This window comes from Coregonus lavaretus (assembly GCF_964263955.1).
Source record: "Coregonus lavaretus genome assembly, chromosome: 2".
In the NCBI taxonomy this organism is placed as follows: domain Eukaryota; kingdom Metazoa; phylum Chordata; class Actinopteri; order Salmoniformes; family Salmonidae; genus Coregonus; species Coregonus lavaretus.
Window position 1 is genome coordinate 51,415,609 of NC_139989.1, and position 18,740 is coordinate 51,434,348.

Below are 18,740 nucleotides of genomic sequence, written 5' to 3' on the forward strand. Positions count from 1 at the left end.
CTAAAGTTGGTTAGCTTGCTAGCTAGCTACTTCCAGATACAAATGAGAGAACCTCACTCTGACCATTTTACTCACCCTAGCAGAGCTGGGTAGGCTATTTTATAATATGCCATTTAGCAGACGCTTTTATCCAAAGCGACTTAGTCATGCGTGCATACATTTTTTATGTATGGGTGGTCCCGGGGATCGAACCCACTACCCTGGCGTTACAAGCGCCATGCTTTACCAACTGAGCTACATTTGAAAATCTTGAAGAACGATCTGGCCTTAATGGCCATATACTCTTATAATCTCCCCCCAGCACAGCCAGAAGAGGACTGGCCACACCTCAGAGCCTGGTTCCTTTCTATGGAGTTTTTCCTAGCCACCGTGCATCTACATCTGCATTGCTTGCTCTTTGGGGTTTTAGACAGGGTTTCTATATAAGCACTTTGTGTCAACTACTGATGTAAAACATGTATTCTGGTACGCCAACCTTGTGAAAGGGACAAACTGACACATTTTCATGTTAGTCAAAAACAACTTTATATCGAAGGAGTGCCTTTGATTTGACGGCCTGCACATGTGCAGTTCCGCACGAGATGACCGTTAGACCCAATGACGTATTTCTGCGCATGAGCTTCAAATCAAATCAAATTGTATTTCTCACATGCGGCAAATACAACAGTGGTACACTTTACCGTGAAATGCTTACTTATGAGCCCTTTCCCAACAATGCAGAGTTAAAAAGTAACAAAAATTAGCTAAATAAAAAAGGAAATGGTAACAAAAAATTATGAGGCTATAAGAATTACCAGTACTGAGTCAATGTGCAGGGGTACCAGGTAGTTGAGGTAATATATTTACATGTAGGTAGGGGTAAAAGTGACTAGGCAATCAGGATAGAGATTTACATTTCACTGACAGACACTCACACACAGCGAATGTTGTGTTTGCTTAATATTGCTTTAGGACTATGAAAATTGAGATCGTTGGTGACTAACTGTGCTGCTGGCAACAATTGAATTATGTTTTTTTTGCCGACGTTTACTGACATTCAACGGTTGTTGCGCTTTTGTATAAATTCCTCAGTTATTCTGCACTCAGGCACACTTGTACGAGAGTGCTCTGAAATCGCAGTAGATAGCCAGAGTGAATTTACCAACACACCCTTTAGACAACCCAGGGGCTAGTAGCGGAAAGTCCAGACACTCAACCAAGGCATTACAAAATAAAACTAAAACAAAGCTTTCACTTTTTTTAAAAAATATTTTAATGCACCATTAATAAAAGGGTCCAACGCATTAATACAAGAGAAATATTGCAAATAATAAAATAAATCAAATTAAAAAGAAAAATAACTGAATGGAAGGTATGTACAGTTTTCCTCATGGGAAGTAGGAAAAGAACAACATATTTACAGATTGGAACCAGTGTGTTTCTACGAGAAACAAACACCTCTACAATATGTACATTTGTCTGAATTTTTTTCTCTCCATATTTTACTTAAAAGTTAGAGGGTTGGTTTGTACTGAAAAGCGCCAGTTGCAACAAGAAATATAGATGACTTTTCTGCTGTGGCTGGAACAGAACATGGAGGGGCCTTGTGACATTTAAAACATCGAAATCAAAGATAAAAAAACTTGGGACAGCGACTGCTTGAGTTGAGAGAGCATGGATAACAATGAAAAATGGATAACAATTAAAAATGACCCCCCCCCCCGGTTCTGATTCACCTACCAAACACAGATTGATCTGAAGGTTCATCTACATATTAGGCCAAGACACAGATACTCCACAGAGACGGTCTGGGGTACGCTAACCCATCATTTCCTATGAGAGAGGGGAATTTATTATAGTGAAGATCAACATGCCTAAATATATATTTCTTATTATTCATGTTAAAAATAGTCATAGGCCAATGCATTTAATAAATGCAAAAATAAAGGTATTGTCTAAAGTCGAGATCGACTTAACTAGAAACTAGATTTACCAGATCTGATCTACACAGATAAGTTTACCCTTTAAAACCATTCAGAACACACTCAATGACAAAGTCCAACATACACAGATCTCAACGCTTGAATAGGGGTCAATGGGGCAGAGTTATGTTTGTAAACAGATTTGTCTGTAATGGTTTGCCAAATAATAGAGATTTCATAGAAACAGTTTTCCTGACAGTGTGCCTTGACCATGTCATACAAAATGCGCAGACAACCTGACATTTGCAGGTTGTTCAAAAGCACAAATTGACAGTGAGAGCACATTCACACAACAGGATTAAAAACATACTCGCTCGTGTAAGAATACATTCTCTTAAACACACAGATACAGAGACACACACAGGTCAGGTCCCTTCTCTGCATCCTAACGTGAGAAGGGACAACATCACGAAGGGGCAAGGGGAACGTAAAAGGAACAAACAAAGCATTCCTAATTGCGCTAAACCTGCAGACAAACTCAGCAGCCATTTTAGGCTTTAAAGATAAACTGACTTGACGCCACACACTATTTGATCTACAAATGATTTGTCCTTTTGTAGCATGGTGAAAAACAAATATTTGTAAAAGTCTATGGTCTCTCATCCAAACACAAACTGGTGAGAGGGGAGAGTCACGCACCCAGGAGGAGGAGGGGGTGTACTAGAGGATAAATGGGACGGTGGTGGGAACACTGAAGTTCACTTCACTGTAAGACACTTACAGCTCACGCAACTAAATCAGAACAAGAATAGTAATAATAAGAATATGCAATACTATAAAATGACAAAGCTCAAACAATCTTCATTTTTGGAAATCTTGCATAACTGAAGTCCCAATGGATCAGAGTGTGTAACTAAAACTGCGCCGCGACGAGTGCCTTTAAAACCCTGAATATGTTTGTAAATCCTGTGCGTCTGTGTGTGGGCAGAGAGGGTTGGGGTTAGTGGGAGCTTCCGGACCACTGCCTATCTGTGCGGGGGCGGACACAAGACGCACAAAACCAGTGTTGATAGGTTAGGGAAAAAAACCTTCTACGCTTGACCGAACGGGAACAAGTGGTCCTAAGTTACTAAATCCTGCTACAGCGGAGACTAATGCTGAATTTCAGGGGTTTGGGGTACAGGAGAGGGGGCCCGAATATTAATCACACCCCTGGGAGGGAGGGAGGGTCTCACAACCCCTAAGATAATAAACCATAACCCCAGGTAAATTAAAGTGTGTGAACAGTGCAAACGTTGCGTGTGTCTCTCTGTTTCCTGGATATGGTACAGACAACTGTTTGACAGTCTGGAGGAGCAGGTGGGCTTTGGGGTCAGGAGGGGGGCTGTTGGTGGTGGGTGTGTTGGAACCATGGCTTTGTTCTTGGTTATAGTCGGGGGTTTGTGGAGGGGGACAGGAGGGACTGAAACGGGGTACTGCCACCCCTCAGTGTGAGTGTGGTCATTGCTGTGGTCTCTAGTTGAGCGTCCCACGGCAGTTCTCTGTTCCACACAGACAGGGAATCTTATTTTCCTCTAGAGGGAACTTGTAGTCGTAGGTAATCTCTTCATTCATGCCAATGGCCTGCTTGGAGTAGATCACAATCTTCTTCTGGGATTCTATGGTGATCACCTTTGCGTAGCAGTTAGGCTGGGGAAGGAAGAGGAAGGAGACCAGTTATGGGAAATTCAGAGAAAACAAAATGACTTAAGAGAGGATCTTCCCAGTCAATGTTACTGTGAGCATTGTGTGTGTATCAGTCACTAAATATGTATGATGGAAATGTGTGTATCAGAGTCACTAAATATGTATGATGGAAATGTGTGTATCAGAGTCACTAAATATGTATGATGGAAACGTATGTATTTCTATTTAGTCGTCATGTTGCGTCACTCCATTGTTATAACCTGTATAGTTTTGCTTGTGTAGGTGTGGGCTGACTCACAGTGCAGCAGTGGTTGATGAAGCGTGCCAGGTTGCCTAACTTGGTGGCATCGATGATGGTGTCGTGGTCCACTCTGAACAGGTAGCTGCTCCCGATGCCCTGCTGGGCATAACGCTTCTCTCTGTTGTCAGCCACCATCTGGCAAAGAAACGGGCACAAACACAAACAATGATGCCAGCTGAACACCCAGGAAAGACCAACACTGATGTTTGTCATGTGTCTATTGCTAATGCTATGATACCACACTATGGATGAATGAAGTACAGACTACAATATGGCCCTACACACTACATATTCAAGCAGTACAATGACCAGTACCTGTCTGATGTTCTGGCCCACATACTCAATGACCATCTCGTCAGCAGCAATGGGTTCCATGGTGAACAGGCCCCATTCATGGATCCTACTGCGGCCAAATCTAAGCTTCTTCTTACGGAACTGAGGAAGGAAGGAAGTACGAGTTAGTGCCATAGTGGTGCAATAATCCTTTAGTTACTCTCTACACCAGGGTTTCCCCAAACTGTCCTGCCCCCCCCCCCCCCCCCCGGCACTACACAACGGATTCAAATAACCAACTCATCATCAAGCTTTGTCTAGACAACTGGATTGAATGCAATATCAGCCTTTCCTCTAGATTTCACCATAGTCCTGGGTCAAAGTCTCATTATCAACACACTGGCATGGGTTTAAAAGGTCAAGGTCTTCATTACACAGTAGAGACGTAAGTTCTCAACATGAAACCCATGGGAAATGACACGGTGGTTGTAGACCAGCGACAACACAGCAGTTACATAATGTCAGTGGTACACATAGTTCCAGGCTGCTGTGTACCTTGAGCTGGTTGAGTTTGAGCAGGTCAGAGTCCATGACTGCAGGGATGCCTATGGCACTGAGGAGGCGGCGCTGCTCCGACCGTCTCTCTGACAGCAGCCTGTTTGAGCCCTGAGGGGGGAGGGCAGAAGGACGGTTACATGGGGTCAGTGACACACACACGGTGACACACACTATCACATGGCCTTGAGCTAAATACTACTGAGCCAGAGGCACTTTGACCTAAATGCCCAATAAAATAGTTAATCTGGGGTTGAGCGAGTTCATTTTCATTGCCACGAGCAGACGCAGCAAAGCTGTTGAATACATCTGCATGACAAACTCTGCGGGACTTCCTATAGCATTGTGAAGCATATGCTAAAATAAGAAATACACTACTTGTTTTGATCAAAATAATGAATCACCAACTTCCCTGTATTCAATGACCAAAGGTTATTCATCTTATTGGAACAAAGGATCTGTGTTCAGAGGTTATGAAAGGCAACAACATGATACCATTGTATGAAAAGCCAGAGACCATATATAGTCTAAAAAGGAAAGAGATGGTAAAGTGAGGTGTGCGTACCGAGGCATCGTAGTCGGCAGCCTCCAGTAGGGCCTGCTCAGGCAGTTCCAGATCCAGGTAGACATCCTTCTCCTTCCTGCTGATGGCGTAGTAGCCCTCGCTCCTGGCACAGCCCGTCACGTGCTCCCGCAGCTGCCCGTCTGCACTCTTCTTCTTACGCCGCGGGTTGGGGATGTTGGTAAGTGCAGGCCACACATTAAGGCTAACAACAGTTACTGCTGAACACACACCAGTCCATCTAAACACACATTCATAACACACCAGTCCATCTAAATACACATTCATCATTACACACCATTTAATCTACTTCCACCACAGGAGGTTGGTGGCACCTTAATTGGGGAGGATGGGCTCGTGGTAATGGCTGGAGCGGAATCAGTGGAATGGTATCTAATATATCAAACACATGGTTTCCATGTGTTTGATACCATTCCATTTGCGCCGTTCCAGCCATTATTATGAGCCGTCCTCCCCTCAGAAGCCTCCACTGACTTCCACATACAGGAAGATTACTTTATAAACACAGCTCAACTGTTCATAAGAGGCCTCAACACATGGAAGATCCTAATACACAAACAGGGCTTCTAACCCTCGTTCCAAACCCCCTGCCCTGCCAGTCATCCCAGCAGTGCCAGTAGTAAAGGATATCAGTGTGGTGGACCCAGTGTGTGTCGTTGAGCCAGTCAGTGCTGTGGTCGTCCTGCAGCAGCTTCTCGTAGGTGGTCTTCAGCAGAGTCATGTCCTCCACGTCTAGACCAGAGTTCCAGATGTCGTAAAGGATGGTCATCTGCTCAAACTCGCTGCGCTGGTCAAATGTGATGGGCTCCGGGGCTGGGATGGGCTTGGGCCAACGCTGCGACGACGTCAGCCCGGCCTCCTGGAGGAAGAGGCGCTCGCTCTTCCTCACATCGTCCCACTCTTCCTCTTCCTCGTCCTCCGTGTTAGACAGCTCACCCGGCTCCAGCTGCTCCACGTCCACATCCTCCTCCAGGTCCACCTCCTGACAGGAACCAGGGAGAGAGGGGAGAAGGGGACAGGAAGGGGAGAGAGTGGGAGAGGGACAGGAACAAGGACAGAGTGGGAGAGGGGGAGATGTCAACACAGGAACTAAGATTATCCAGTAACAGGCACATACAGGTCCTAGGATGGGACTTTCTGGATTAGATGGTAATTTACTAGTAACATTTGTTTTTTACATGACAATTTGACCATTTAACTGTCAAGCTGTGAAACTTTGTGCAATTGAGGAAAGACAAAGTTGCTTTGCATGTCATTTTAAGATGACAAAGTTACAGTAAATGTAAGCTGTGGTTGAGCAATAACCTATTTTTACGTGCTTGACGCGCCATACTCAACACTTCTTAGTTGTGACACTTGACACATGCACAAACCCACAAAACATTTCACACACCTCTAGTTTCCTCTTCTTCTGTTTCTTGGTCTGATGTTCCTTCTGTTTTTTCATTTGCTGCAACTCCAGATTTTCCTTGTCTTTCCTCCTCCTCTTCTTGTTCTTCCCTTTGCCCATCTCCTCCAATTCACGCCCCCTCGCTACCATTCCCTTCCTCTTGGCTGATGGGGTGAGAGGTGCCAGCACAGCGTCCTTCGCCGTGTTGCCAGCCTCACACAGCAGCCCCATGCCAGACAGATACTCAGCCTGGTGTCTGTCCCTAGAGGGCAGGGGTTCCCCTATGACCTCCTCAGGTGCCTCCAGCACCCCAGAGATGGCATGATGGTTGAGGTCTGCAGGGAGGAGCACCCCTGGCTCCTGTTTGGAGACATTCCTCTTTTGGGCGGGGATGAGGTGGAAGGGGGCTTTGGAATAGTTGTGCTCCTGCAGGGCAGACAGGCCCTGTGGGTCCATAACCAGGGGTAGGGCTTTTGGAGAGAGGAGCATCTCCTCCTCCATCTTCTGCTCCTCTGCCTCGTCTGATGTCTCCGTCTCCTCCGAGTCTCCAGCGTCTGGGTCCAGCTTCAGGGCCACATCAGCCAGGACAGACAGGTCAGCCGTGGGGGCCGAGCCCAGCTGTATCAGGCTGGATGCTCCCAGCTGCTCCCTGAGTCTCAGCCTCTGCAGTCTCTCCTCCTCATCCTCCTCTCTGAGTGTGTGGTAGGAGGGGGGAGGGGTGGGGGTCGACAGGCTGACAGTCCTGGGGCGTCCCCTGCCCCGGCCCTTTGTGACGGGGGGCGGGGCCTCCTCGAAGGCCATCTTGACCATGGAGGCGTGGTCCAGGGGGAGGTTCTGCACGGTGCGACACACCCACACTGGAGCGGGGGCGGGGGATTTGGGAGAGGCCCCCCGTTTGTTGGGGGACTTGGTGGGGGTGATTGGGGGGGACACCAGAGGGACAGGGCTCTTTTTGGAGTCTTCGGGGCATACAGGCGAGGGAACAGTGAGAACAGGGGAGGGAGAGAGGGCGTGGCCTTCGCCTGGTTTGGAGGCAAAGGGGAGGAGTGAGAGAGTCTTGGAGGAGGTGGTTCCAGGTGTGGAGACGATGAGGATGGAATCTGGAAGGTGAGATTTGATGGGGGAGAAGGGAGGAGAGGCAGTGGAGGGAGGTGGGGACAAGGGGACCGTTGGCAGGTGGGGTTTGTAGTCGCTCTCCCTGGTAGAGAACGAGACGGTCTTCCGTCGCTTCTTGAGAGGAGGAACAATGACAATGGAGGAGGAGGGGCGGGGGGCTGGAGGACGAGCGTTTGAGCTGGGTGTTGATGAATCCTTCTTGCTGGCAGCAATTTCTGAGAGATGGGCACATATTTAAATTATAAATCAGGTGAAAAACAACATTGGCATTTGCCAATGAACATCCATAACAGAGAAACTAAATGTGTGACTAACCTGCTTTGATCTCCGTGCTGAGCGGTGCCTTTGGAACAGCAGCTGCAGACTTTTCTCTAGAGATCACAACAAGTGGAATGGTCAGTATCAACCCACAGACACATTTGAGCAACAAAGTTGCAATAAAGATACTTCCATAGGAAATATATATCAAGCATTTTGGATACTTATATACAGGTATATGCAAGTATATTCAGAAACAAGAACACTGTTCAAAACGTACCGGTCATCCTCCTTCTCTGTGTCCAGAACTGTGCTGTCCATCGTAGACTCATCCATGGTGTCCAGTCCACTCCCGGCCTGCTCTCCTTCCTCCTCATCCTCGTCTTCAGAGGAAGAGGAGGATGATGTTGAGGAGGAAGAACTCTCTGTGGATGAGGAGAGGCTCTCATCATCGCTGTCAGCACTCAAGGCCTCATCTGAAGACAAAGAAATGAGAGATGAAGTGAGAGATGATAAGATGGCATGATGGAAAAGGTAGAGAAGAAAGCCTGTGGGGGGCAGCACATTGGCCTCAATAAGGACAACATTAAGAAAGCTAGATTTACCTTCAGACTCCTTGTCACTTTCCTCATCCTCCTACAGAGAGGAACAAAAGAACACAGTTCGTGATAATAAACAACAGTGTCTCAGGTTCAACCCAAGTCAATGTAGCCAAAATACAGCAGAGTATGGAGAGGCACACAGTGAAATGCTGCCATCTAGCCAGCACTATGGGGAAATACAACAACACCGCCAGTATGTATGGCTTGCGGAAATCATCAACTGATTAGAAGAATCATGCATTATTGTTTCTGTAGCCATATATTCCATTTTTGAGATAAGGTCAACTTTATTATGTGGAGAAACATTTTCATGCTAAATTATCCTTTGCACATGCAGACACACACCTTATCTGAAGAAGAACCATCAGAAGTCTCCTCTCCTTCGCTGTCCAGGTCCCAAGGTTTCCGACTTCTGGTCTTCTTCCTCCGCCTGCTGTCCCTCTCAGCCCTGTGGCCCTCCCCATCTGCCATTCCTACCTCTAGACCCTTCTCATGGTACGAGTCTGGGGGGAGGAGGAGGAGAGAGATGGTGAGCCAACATAGGAAACACAAAGATGGTGGGTGACATCTCCCCAAAGGGATTCCCAAAGGAGGGGGTCATGGATCAGAAGCTCACCTTCGTCATCATCCTCTGGCGGTGTCTTGGGTCTCTTCATCTCTCCTACCTCTGCTAGCTCCTGAGGTTCTTTCCTCTTCACCTGGACACAATACACACACAGTTAATATCATGGTAAATTATGGTGGAAAAAATCCCTAAGTGAATGGAGTAATGTCTATTCATGAACATGTATTAGTGTAATTTCTATACATGTACAGTACTAATCCATCTCTATTTCCTATGCACAGTACACAAATGAATGTACATGAGTAACTGACAATTCCCGAGTTCAACTGCTGCCTCTGTGTACTTATTTACCTTGAATGAGGGTAGTCGTAGCGCCCCTCTCAGTGAGAAGCCTTCCATTCCTCCACTCTTGGCCCAGTCCACCAGAGACATGAGGGGCTCCCGGGGCTTGCTGCTGACCTTGTTCTCCTCCTTCTTGTCCTCGTCCCTCACTGCAGCCACACCCCGAACCATGGTCTGGAACGGCTGGGGAGGGAGGACAGATGTGGATTTAGAAAAGCCAACGGGCATCATGGCAAATCAAATCATGGATTTTTTAAAAACAATAAACAGGAAAACCATGTACGACTTGAAAAACTTGAATGAAAAATGGAAATCAGAAACCCATTTAAATTGACCAGATGGGTATACTACGATGCAAGCTAGATCTACTCAGGGTTTTCTAAAGCTAGCCAGCTTCAGTTAGCTTCACATTCTAGCTCAGACTTCATCCGTACTACGACAGTGGATATTGCTTGTCCGCCTGCCGCCAACTCTAGCAGGCTTGTAACTGTGCGTGCATGTCGCACGTGGCTAATCGAACGCCAAACTCTTCGAGATAATGCTGAAACATGAATCCATGGGCGAGTAAGTGCCACATTTTAATTTGTCCCAAAATCAAATTGAAAGAAAAGTTATCTTGCAAATTCAGCAGGCTATGGTGTTAATGCTGTCTTTGGTGTGCTTATCATTGCACAAGCACCTTTTTACCCACTCTTATAGATACACAAGTTTTACTGTGCGTCAAGTTTCAAATGCATTCTGTCATTACTAAATGGGCGGCAGGTAGCTTAGTGGTTAAGAGCATTGTGCCAGTAACCGAAAGGTCTCTGATTCTAATCCCCGAGCCGACTAGGTGAAAAATCTGTCGATGTGCCCTTGAGCAAGGCACTTAACCCTAATTGCTCCTGTAAGTCGCTCTGGATAAGAGTGTCTGCTAAATGACTAAAATGTAAATGTATTTTAGCATTTACAGTGAGGGAAAAAAGTATTTGATCCCCTGCTGATTTTGTACGTTTGCCCACTGACAAAGAAATGATCAGTCTATAATTTGAATGGTAGGTTTATTTGAACAGTGAGAGACAGAATAACAACAACAAAATCCAGAAAAATGCATGTAAAAAATGTTATAAATTGATTTGCATTTTAATGAGGGAAATAAGTATTTGACCCCCTCTCAATCAGAAAGATTTCTGGCTCCCAGGTGTCTTTTATATAGGTAACGAGCTGAGATTAGGAGCACACTCTTAAAGGGAGTGCTCCTAATCTCAGCTTGTTACCTGTATAAAAGACACCTGTCCACAGAAGCAATCAATCAGATTCCAAACTCTCCACCATGGCCAAGACCAAAGAGCTCTCCAAGGATGTCAGGGACAAGATTGTAGACCTACACAAGGCTGGAATGGGCTACAAGACCATCGCCAAGCAGCTTGGTGAGAAGGTGACAACAGTTGGTGAGATTATTCGCAAATGGAAGAAACAAAAGAACTGTCAATCTCCCTCGGCCTGGGGCTCCATGCAAGATCTCAACTCGTGGAGTTGCAATGATCATGAGAACGGTGAGGAATCAGCCCAGAACTACACGGGAGGATCTTGTCAATGATCTCAAGGCAGCTGGGACCATAGTCACCAAGAAAACAATTGGTAACACACTACGCCGTGAAGGACTGAAATCCTGCAGCGCCCGCAAGGTCCCCCTGCTCAAGAAAGCACATACACAGGGCCGTCTGAAGTTTGCCAATGAACATCTGAATGATTCAGAGGAGAACTGGGTGAAAGTGTTGTGGTCAGATGAGACCAAAATGGAGCTCTTTGGCATCAACTCAACTCGCCGTATTTGGAGGAGGAGGAATGCTGCCTATGACCCCAAGAACACCATCCCCACCGTCAAACATGGAGGTGGAAACATTATGCTTTGGGGGTGTTTTTCTGCTAAGGGGACAGGACAACTTCACCGCATCAAAGGGACGATGGACGGCGCCATGTACCATCAAATCTTGGGTGAGAACCTCCTTCCCTCAGCCAGGGCATTGAAAATGGGTCGTGGATGGGTATTCCAGCATGACAATGACCCAAAACACACGGCCAAGGCAACAAAGGAGTGGCTCAAGAAGAAGCACATTAAGGTCCTGGAGTGGCCTAGCCGGTCTCCAGACCTTAATCCCATAGAAAATCTGTGGAGAGAGCTGAAGGTTCGAGTTGCCAAACGTCAGGCTCGAAACCTTAATGACTTGGAGAAGATCTGCAAAGAGGAATGGGACAAAATCCCTCCTGAGATGTGTGCAAACCTGGTGGCCAACTACAAGAAACATCTGACCTCTGATTGCCAACAAGGGTTTTGCCACCAAGTACTAAGTCATGTTTTGCAGAGGGGTCAAATACTTATTTCCCTCATTAAAATGCAAATCAATTCATAACATTTTTGACATGCGTTTTTCTGGATTTTTTTGTTGTTATTCTGTCTCTCACTGTTCAAATAAACCTACCATTAAAAGTATAGACTGATCATGTCTTTGTCAGTGGGCAAACGTACAAAAGCAGCAGGGGATCAAAAACTTTTTTCCCACACTGTATGTTTAGCATACACCCCCTTCATTGATTAATATAATGAAGGGGGTGATGATGCAATCTTTATGAGAGGGAGGGAATGTGATTTTTTTGGTCCTCAACTCACGGTAGACACTTCATTCAGGATAAATGGAGTTAGCCCTGAGTTAGCCTGCAGGTTAGTTCTGAAGGATTCGTTGCCATAGAAATTTACCTGGCTAAAGGGTGAGTCACTTTCATGGTACCAGTTATCCCGAGTTGACCAAAGTTACCTCACTAACTCCTCAAACCAGGTACGTAGTTTAGGGCTCTGTCTATGTTCCACTCTCTTACCTTGGCTTTGGTCTCCTTGCGCTCCCACCACTCGTCAAAGGTTCCGAAGGCAATGTTCTCCACCATCTTGCGGTTGAGGTCCCTCTGCATGATGCTCTTCATCTCCTGGATGAGGGTGGCCAGCACCAGCTGCACTGTGGCCTCGTGGGGGTTCTCTGTTAGCAGGGGCATTTGGGGGTCCCCCTCCGCCCCGTACTGGGCCTCTCCCTCCACAGGAGGCATAGTCCCATAGGGCGGCGGGGTGTGGTACGCGTAGTGTTCGGGTAAGACATGCGGGGGCCAGCCGGTGTGTGGAGGGGGGATGGCGTGGTGGTGGGGCATCTGAGAGGGGCCAGGGTAGGCGTAGGGCATGTGGGGGGGCATGTAGTGGTGGTCCTGGTCGTAGCCACCCCCCTCTTGGTCCATGTAAGGGTGGTGGGGGTGTGGGGGAGGAGGCATGGAGTGGTAGTAGTCTGAAGGGGGGGCGTCGCCGGGGGCAGCGGCGCCATTAGAAGAGGACATCCTCAGCTGGTGCAGCCGACTCAGCATCTGGGTCTGCATCTGAAAGGACATGGGGGCTCCGCCACTGTACTGGTTCATCAGCTCCATACTGCTGGCATAGTCATACATGTGTGGGGGCATGGGAGGAGGGTACTCAGGGTGCAGCTCCATGTGGGCCAGCGGTGGGGGGATGCAGGGGGGTGGAGGGGGCTGCAGGGAAAAGCCCGGGGGAGGGAGGTGAGTGGGGTAAGAGGGGATGGGTGGAGCAGGCATGGACGTGCCAAAGTGCTGTGTGGGGTCAGAGGGGGAGGCAGAGGGGTCTGTCTGGGAGGGCAGGGGGGCCTGGGATGAAGACGGGGAAGAGATGGAGGAAGGAGTGGCGTGGTGGGTGGTCACTGCTGTAATGGTGTGTTCCTCATCCTCGTCTGAGATCTCCATGTCCTCCCCAGAGGAATGAGGGGATGACTGCATGAAGGAAAGAGAGAATTCACGATTTTCCCACACTTTTGCATCAACTGACAATCCCTGCTAACAATACACCAACGTTTCAATACAATCTGATTCCTACAATATTTCCATTAACAGAGTAAGATGGTCTTACCTGACTCTGTCCGTTGTAGGGGGGTGTGTGTGCCCCTTGTCTGGTCCTTGGATCAATAGGCTCAGGTTGGGATGTCTCCTCCTGCAGAGGTCCTGTTCCATGGAGACTAGTATGGTCATCTGTAGTGGGGATGCGGGGAGAGAAGGTGGAGGAGGAGGAGGGGGTAGCTGGTGCAACTACAGTGGGACTCTTCCTCCCCTCTCCCCCTGTTCTCTGCTTCCTCCCTCTGCGGCCGTCTCTATCTCTCTCTCCTTTCCTCCTCTGCTGGCCTCCACCATCTCCTCCTTGTCTCCTCCGCCTGTCTTTCTCCACATCCTGCTCCCTCTGCTTATTGCTCCTGCCCTCCCCTGCTGCTGCTCCTCCCTCCCCTGCTGCTGCCACTGCTGCCTTCTCTCTCTGCCTTTCTTCCTTCCTGTCCTCCTCATCATCTTCATCGGAGGCCAGGAAGGAGAACTTCGCTTTCTGCTCCTTCAAGAGCATCTCAATACGAGAGTCTAAGCTGCTGCTGTGGTAGACAAATGGCAGGCTCTCATTGGTGGAATCTGGCTCCGGGGAGGAGGAGTCTCGCTGGGGGGGTGGGGAGAGGGAGGTGGAGGAGGAGGGGAGATGGTGAGGGAGGGAGGTGGAGGAGGGTGAAGTGGAAGAGGAAGCAATTGAGGAGTGGGGTGGAGAGGAGGGAGGGGTGGAGGGATGCTGAGGAGGGGGAGGTGGGGTGGTGGGCCGGCGTTTGGGCTTGGTCCATGTCTCCTCTCTGACTGGGCTCTCCTGGCCAAAGTCAAGGGCGCTGAGCGTCTCGGCTACAGCCGCCGCTATCACAGAGGCAGGGGGGAGGGGAGGAGGTGGAGGGGGCGGCAGAGGGGTGTGGTGGGATCGGGGGTCCTTGTTGTCAGACCCAGACCCCCTTTCCCCAGAACCAGCACCACTAGGCTGGGCACGGTACACTGAGGAGGGCTCCAGGCGGGAGGAGACAGAGGGGTCGTGGGAAGGGGGTTGGTCTTTGGAGGAGGAGGAGTAGGAGGGGTAGGCGGACGGAGGCGGGGACAGGCTGTTGGAGGAGGAGCGGTGGGAGTTGGCGTTGAATCTGGGGTCGGAGCTGTTTGAGTAGTCGCTGTCTCTGTCCCTCTCCCTGCTGTCTCGGTCGTGGCTGCTCCGTCGTCGGCTGCTGCTACTACTACTGCTGCTGTGATTGTGTGAATGGTGGTTACGGTGTCTGCCGTGTTCTCTGGAGCCCAGGCTGTCCCGTCTGTAGCCCCTCTCCCTCTCAGAGTGATGTGAGTGGTGGGAATACTTGGCCTCCTGGTAAGATGACCTTCTAGAGCCGATCCCACCGGCACCGTACCGCCCTCCTGAGTCCCTGTCCCTGTCCCGGTCCCGGTCTGCCAGAGGGGGCTGCTCGTACTGGGGTGCAGGAGGTGGGGGAGGCATCGCAGGGTGGTGTGCCATGTGCTGTCCAGCCCCTCCAGCGTTAGGGTATGTGGGGTAGAGCGGGGGCTCGTTAGGACGGAACGGGCCGGTAGGGGGGTACGTGGGGCGACACCTTTGGTAGGGGTCTTGCGGAGGTGCATGGGGGTCCTCCGGGTAGCGGGGAGCTTTATATGCCCCAACTGAGGAGGAGACAGCAGAGGAGGAGCAGGAGGAGGAGGGAAGCATGTCCTGGGAAGTGTAGCCACTGGTCAATGGGCCAGCACTGTATCCAACTTGTCTAAGAAACAAAAGGAGAAAGAGGGTTAATATATATATATATAAAACACAAGTTACCACATTGATTATTACTATCCTAATACATTTTTATATCCTAATACTTTTTTGGAATGACAAACAAACCTTTGGATAAACGATCAACTCTGAGCTATTATGAAGGGTGTTTGTACCCCAATACTGACCTGGCAACAGCGTAGCCCGAGTCCTGTGAGACAGAGCGAGGGGTGTAGGGCGTTCCTCCTCCCTGCGAGGAAGCGGAGGAGCCTGGGGTGTAGGGCCCGCCCATGGAGGAGGGTGTCGTGTCTAGACGCTGCTCACTGAAGCCCGTGTCCACAGAGCAGGGGGTGGTGCTCCCAGGAGTGAGAGCCGGCACCCCTGCAGCCAAGCCCACAGCCAGGCCAGCTATCTCAGAGGACAGTCTCCGCCTGATATCTGACGACTGCACAGAGAGAGAGGAACAGGAAGATGGAAGAATTAGATAGAGAAAGTCAAAGACATCACACAGTAGAAAATTATGAAAGAGTCTCAAGCATGATGGACCATAAAGGTAAATCCTCCATGAAAATGTCAGTAGGATGGTTGTGATGAGCCCTTGGTGAGTGTACCGTGTCTGGTTGTGTTGGAGCTGGGGGCTGGAACCGCTCTGTCAGGGCCTTGCCTCCTGTGGGCACAGTCTGGGGTGTGTAGGATCCACTCACTATCAGGTCATAATACTTCTGCCTCTGCTGGCCTGCAGATACACACAAACACAAACATACCCATAAGACAAGGATGTTGCTAATATCTTTGCAAAATACTAATGTGACAATAACCATGTCTCCATAAAACATCTCTATTCTTCAATAATACTTGCAATAGAAGTTATTTGTATAAAAAATATATTTTTTATATAAAATCAAACCCCACAGACATAAAGCCATGAATCCATGTCATACCTTTGATGTCCAGCTGAGCGTGAATGATGTTGCCCATGACGGAGGTGTTGTGCAGGTGTTTGACCGTGTCCTTGGCCCCCCTGGTGCTGGTGAAGAGCACGCGGGCCAGGCCCAGGTGCTTACGTGTCTTGGGGTGAAACAATATCTCCATCTCCTCCACCTCTCCAAACTTTGCGCACATCTCGGCCAGGAAGGGTTCCTTGATGTTGTCATTGAGGCGAGCGAAGGTCACCTCCTTGAGGGGAATGGGGCCCACGTAGAACTCATCCAGCTTTGGGAACAAGAGAAGGAAATTAGAGATGACATGCTACAGAGCGGCTTTTAGAGAGTGAGGCTGGTGTGAGTGTATGATGAGTCAGCAAGTTAGTTAGGGTTCTAACCTTGAACTTGGGCACTGGCAGGGCCATCTCTGTGTGCCTGGACCAGATCCTACGAGGTCGAGGGTCCCGCAAATCTCCCACTGGGGGGAACCCCGAGTCCTGGAGAAATGACAAGTCAAAGTCACAATACAGGACATGTACAACAACCCTACTCCGACATAACAAAAGTAATGTAAAAACAATACCAACCGGCACACTGAAATGCACCCCATCATATCGATATATTTTGTTGTTAACCCTCCGGATGGCTGGGTCTTGGACGAGCTTATAGCTCTTCCATTGCAAACTGAGAGCTCGTTGTGTATCCGGCTCACTGTCTGGATCCATGCTATAACTGGAAGAGTGAAGTGGGAGATGTAACTGAATTAAGTGTTGTCAGTAACGTTACCATCATTTTTTCCCGTCATAACAGGCACAAGTATACATGATGCTAGCTACATACTCGTATGTGATTAAAAAACATAACCATGTTTTAGCAAACCTTTGATAAAACAGATCACATCAACGTAGCATCAAACGTCAGTTCTTGTCATGCTAACCTACCTCTGGCATACTGTAAACTCGCTCCAGCCTGGTGCTGCTGTCAAAACAATGACAACGTCACACGCTAGCTAGTTGTGTTTAGATAGCATTCCACTATTTTCAATCCGCTAGTTATGATTTAGATAACTACGGTAACTTATTGTAACGTTAGTTAGGTAGATACTTCGTATCACCTTGACTAACTAGCTATATCTAAACTAGGTTAGCATGTGTAACTAGCGTTAGCTGCTACCGTCCTCAGTTCGATTTAACAAGTTAGCTAGCTATTCAAACCCCAACTCGCCGGGCGGCTAGTTAGTTAAGTTTCGTAAATATGACAGTGGTTATTCAAAACATTCTTTCTGTACATCGATCGACCTAAGTTAGCTTACTAAACGTCCTTCACTCGCCTAACCGAACCCGCCTCAAACCGATTGCCCGCTTCATCCGAAACTACCAACCCGCCGCTCAAGTGAAGCTAGTAGGCCTAGGACGAACGAGGAAAAACACTGAGTACCAAACTGAAAAGGTAACTCCGTTTTTGCCCGTGGGCACAATAGCTCAGTTATAACGACGTCGATACTTTCCCAGTGCTATGTAGTTTCCATACAAAGCGTAATATTTCACGAAATCTTTGTTTATGCCCTAAAACAAAATAATGTTAAACGAGCGGCCATCGCGTAACAAACCTGAAAGCCTCGCCTGCACTCCATCAGTCTTTGCGAATACATCTCGTCATTCGACGTCAGCACTTTCTTCACAATCCATCCAGATCCACGAAAATAAATGACAAGGGAACAGTCAACTCAGTCAAAATACAATCGTCACCGACTAAAAATATATTAACTATTTTTTTCTGTTACATACAGGTAGCTATATGATTTTAAAATCTATTCGAATGTGCCTTCTCTTGTTAATGACTACTTGTGGCGAATCTGCTAATCAATTTATCAGCCGTGGGCTTAGATACCCATTCCACATAATATAATTTACAGGATGACACAGAAAATGTAATTATTTAATGTTTCTCATGCCTCCAGTTTTGAACTTCTTTACTTAGTTATCTCATGCATACGGAGTACCAAAGAGGTTTCAAAATAACTACTGCGCAAGGAAACGATCAAGTGACAACACTGCCATCATGTGGCCAAACATGGCACCGCGGTGAAACCAGAAACACACATGATTACACACTGGTTATGTACATAGCCGCGCGAAGTAGGGTTGCTGCAGAACCCCCTGAAAAAAACAAAAAACATATTACTCCTGTGTGAGCGGACAAAAAAAATACTCCTCAGCAAAACACACCTAGCTAGTGTGTGACGTGGCCATTGTTTTGACCGCAGCACCAGGCGGGGGCAAAAGCTATAAGCTCATCCAAGACCCAGCCACCCGGAGGGTTAACAACAAAATATACATGATACAGTGCATTCAGAAAGTATTCAGAACCCTTTACTTTTTCCACATTTTGTTACGTTACAGACTTATTCTGAAATTGATTAAATTGTTTCCCCCCCCCCCCCCCCCCCCTCAATCTACACACAATACCCCATAATGACAAAGCAAAAACAGGTTTAGAAATGTTTGTTAATGTATTCAAAATAAAAACGGAAATATCACATTTACATAAGTATTCAGACCCTTTACTCAGTACTTTGTTGAAGCACCTTTGGTAGCGATTACAGTCTGGAGT

General features: G+C 48.0%; 1 protein-coding gene across 2 annotated transcripts; it reads right to left on the bottom strand.

The window, feature by feature from the left end:
- Positions 1 to 1,240: 1,240 nt before the first annotated feature.
- On the bottom strand, positions 1,241 to 17,752 carry setd1a (SET domain containing 1A, histone lysine methyltransferase). 2 transcript variants are annotated; one of them, XM_084186433.1, is made up of 21 exons: positions 17,737 to 17,752; positions 16,715 to 16,859; positions 16,526 to 16,624; positions 16,146 to 16,416; positions 15,816 to 15,940; positions 15,393 to 15,649; positions 13,510 to 15,211; positions 12,429 to 13,373; positions 9,582 to 9,755; positions 9,282 to 9,363; positions 9,011 to 9,168; positions 8,669 to 8,699; positions 8,344 to 8,539; positions 8,121 to 8,176; positions 6,693 to 8,020; positions 5,930 to 6,281; positions 5,282 to 5,463; positions 4,717 to 4,827; positions 4,204 to 4,323; positions 3,886 to 4,023; positions 1,241 to 3,590 (listed from the first exon to the last, which is right to left on the bottom strand). In XM_084186433.1, the coding sequence occupies exons 2-21, from the start codon at positions 16,850 to 16,852 to the stop codon at positions 3,417 to 3,419; spliced, it is 6,639 nt and encodes a 2,212-aa protein (XP_084042559.1). In that variant the 5' UTR covers positions 16,853 to 16,859; positions 17,737 to 17,752; the 3' UTR covers positions 1,241 to 3,416. The 2 variants fall into 2 exon arrangements, with proteins under 2 accessions (XP_084042559.1, XP_084042560.1); XM_084186434.1 differs by lacking the exon at positions 17,737 to 17,752 and having other exon boundaries at positions 5,930 to 6,278; positions 16,715 to 16,963.
- Between the last annotated feature and the right edge of the window lie 988 nt (positions 17,753 to 18,740).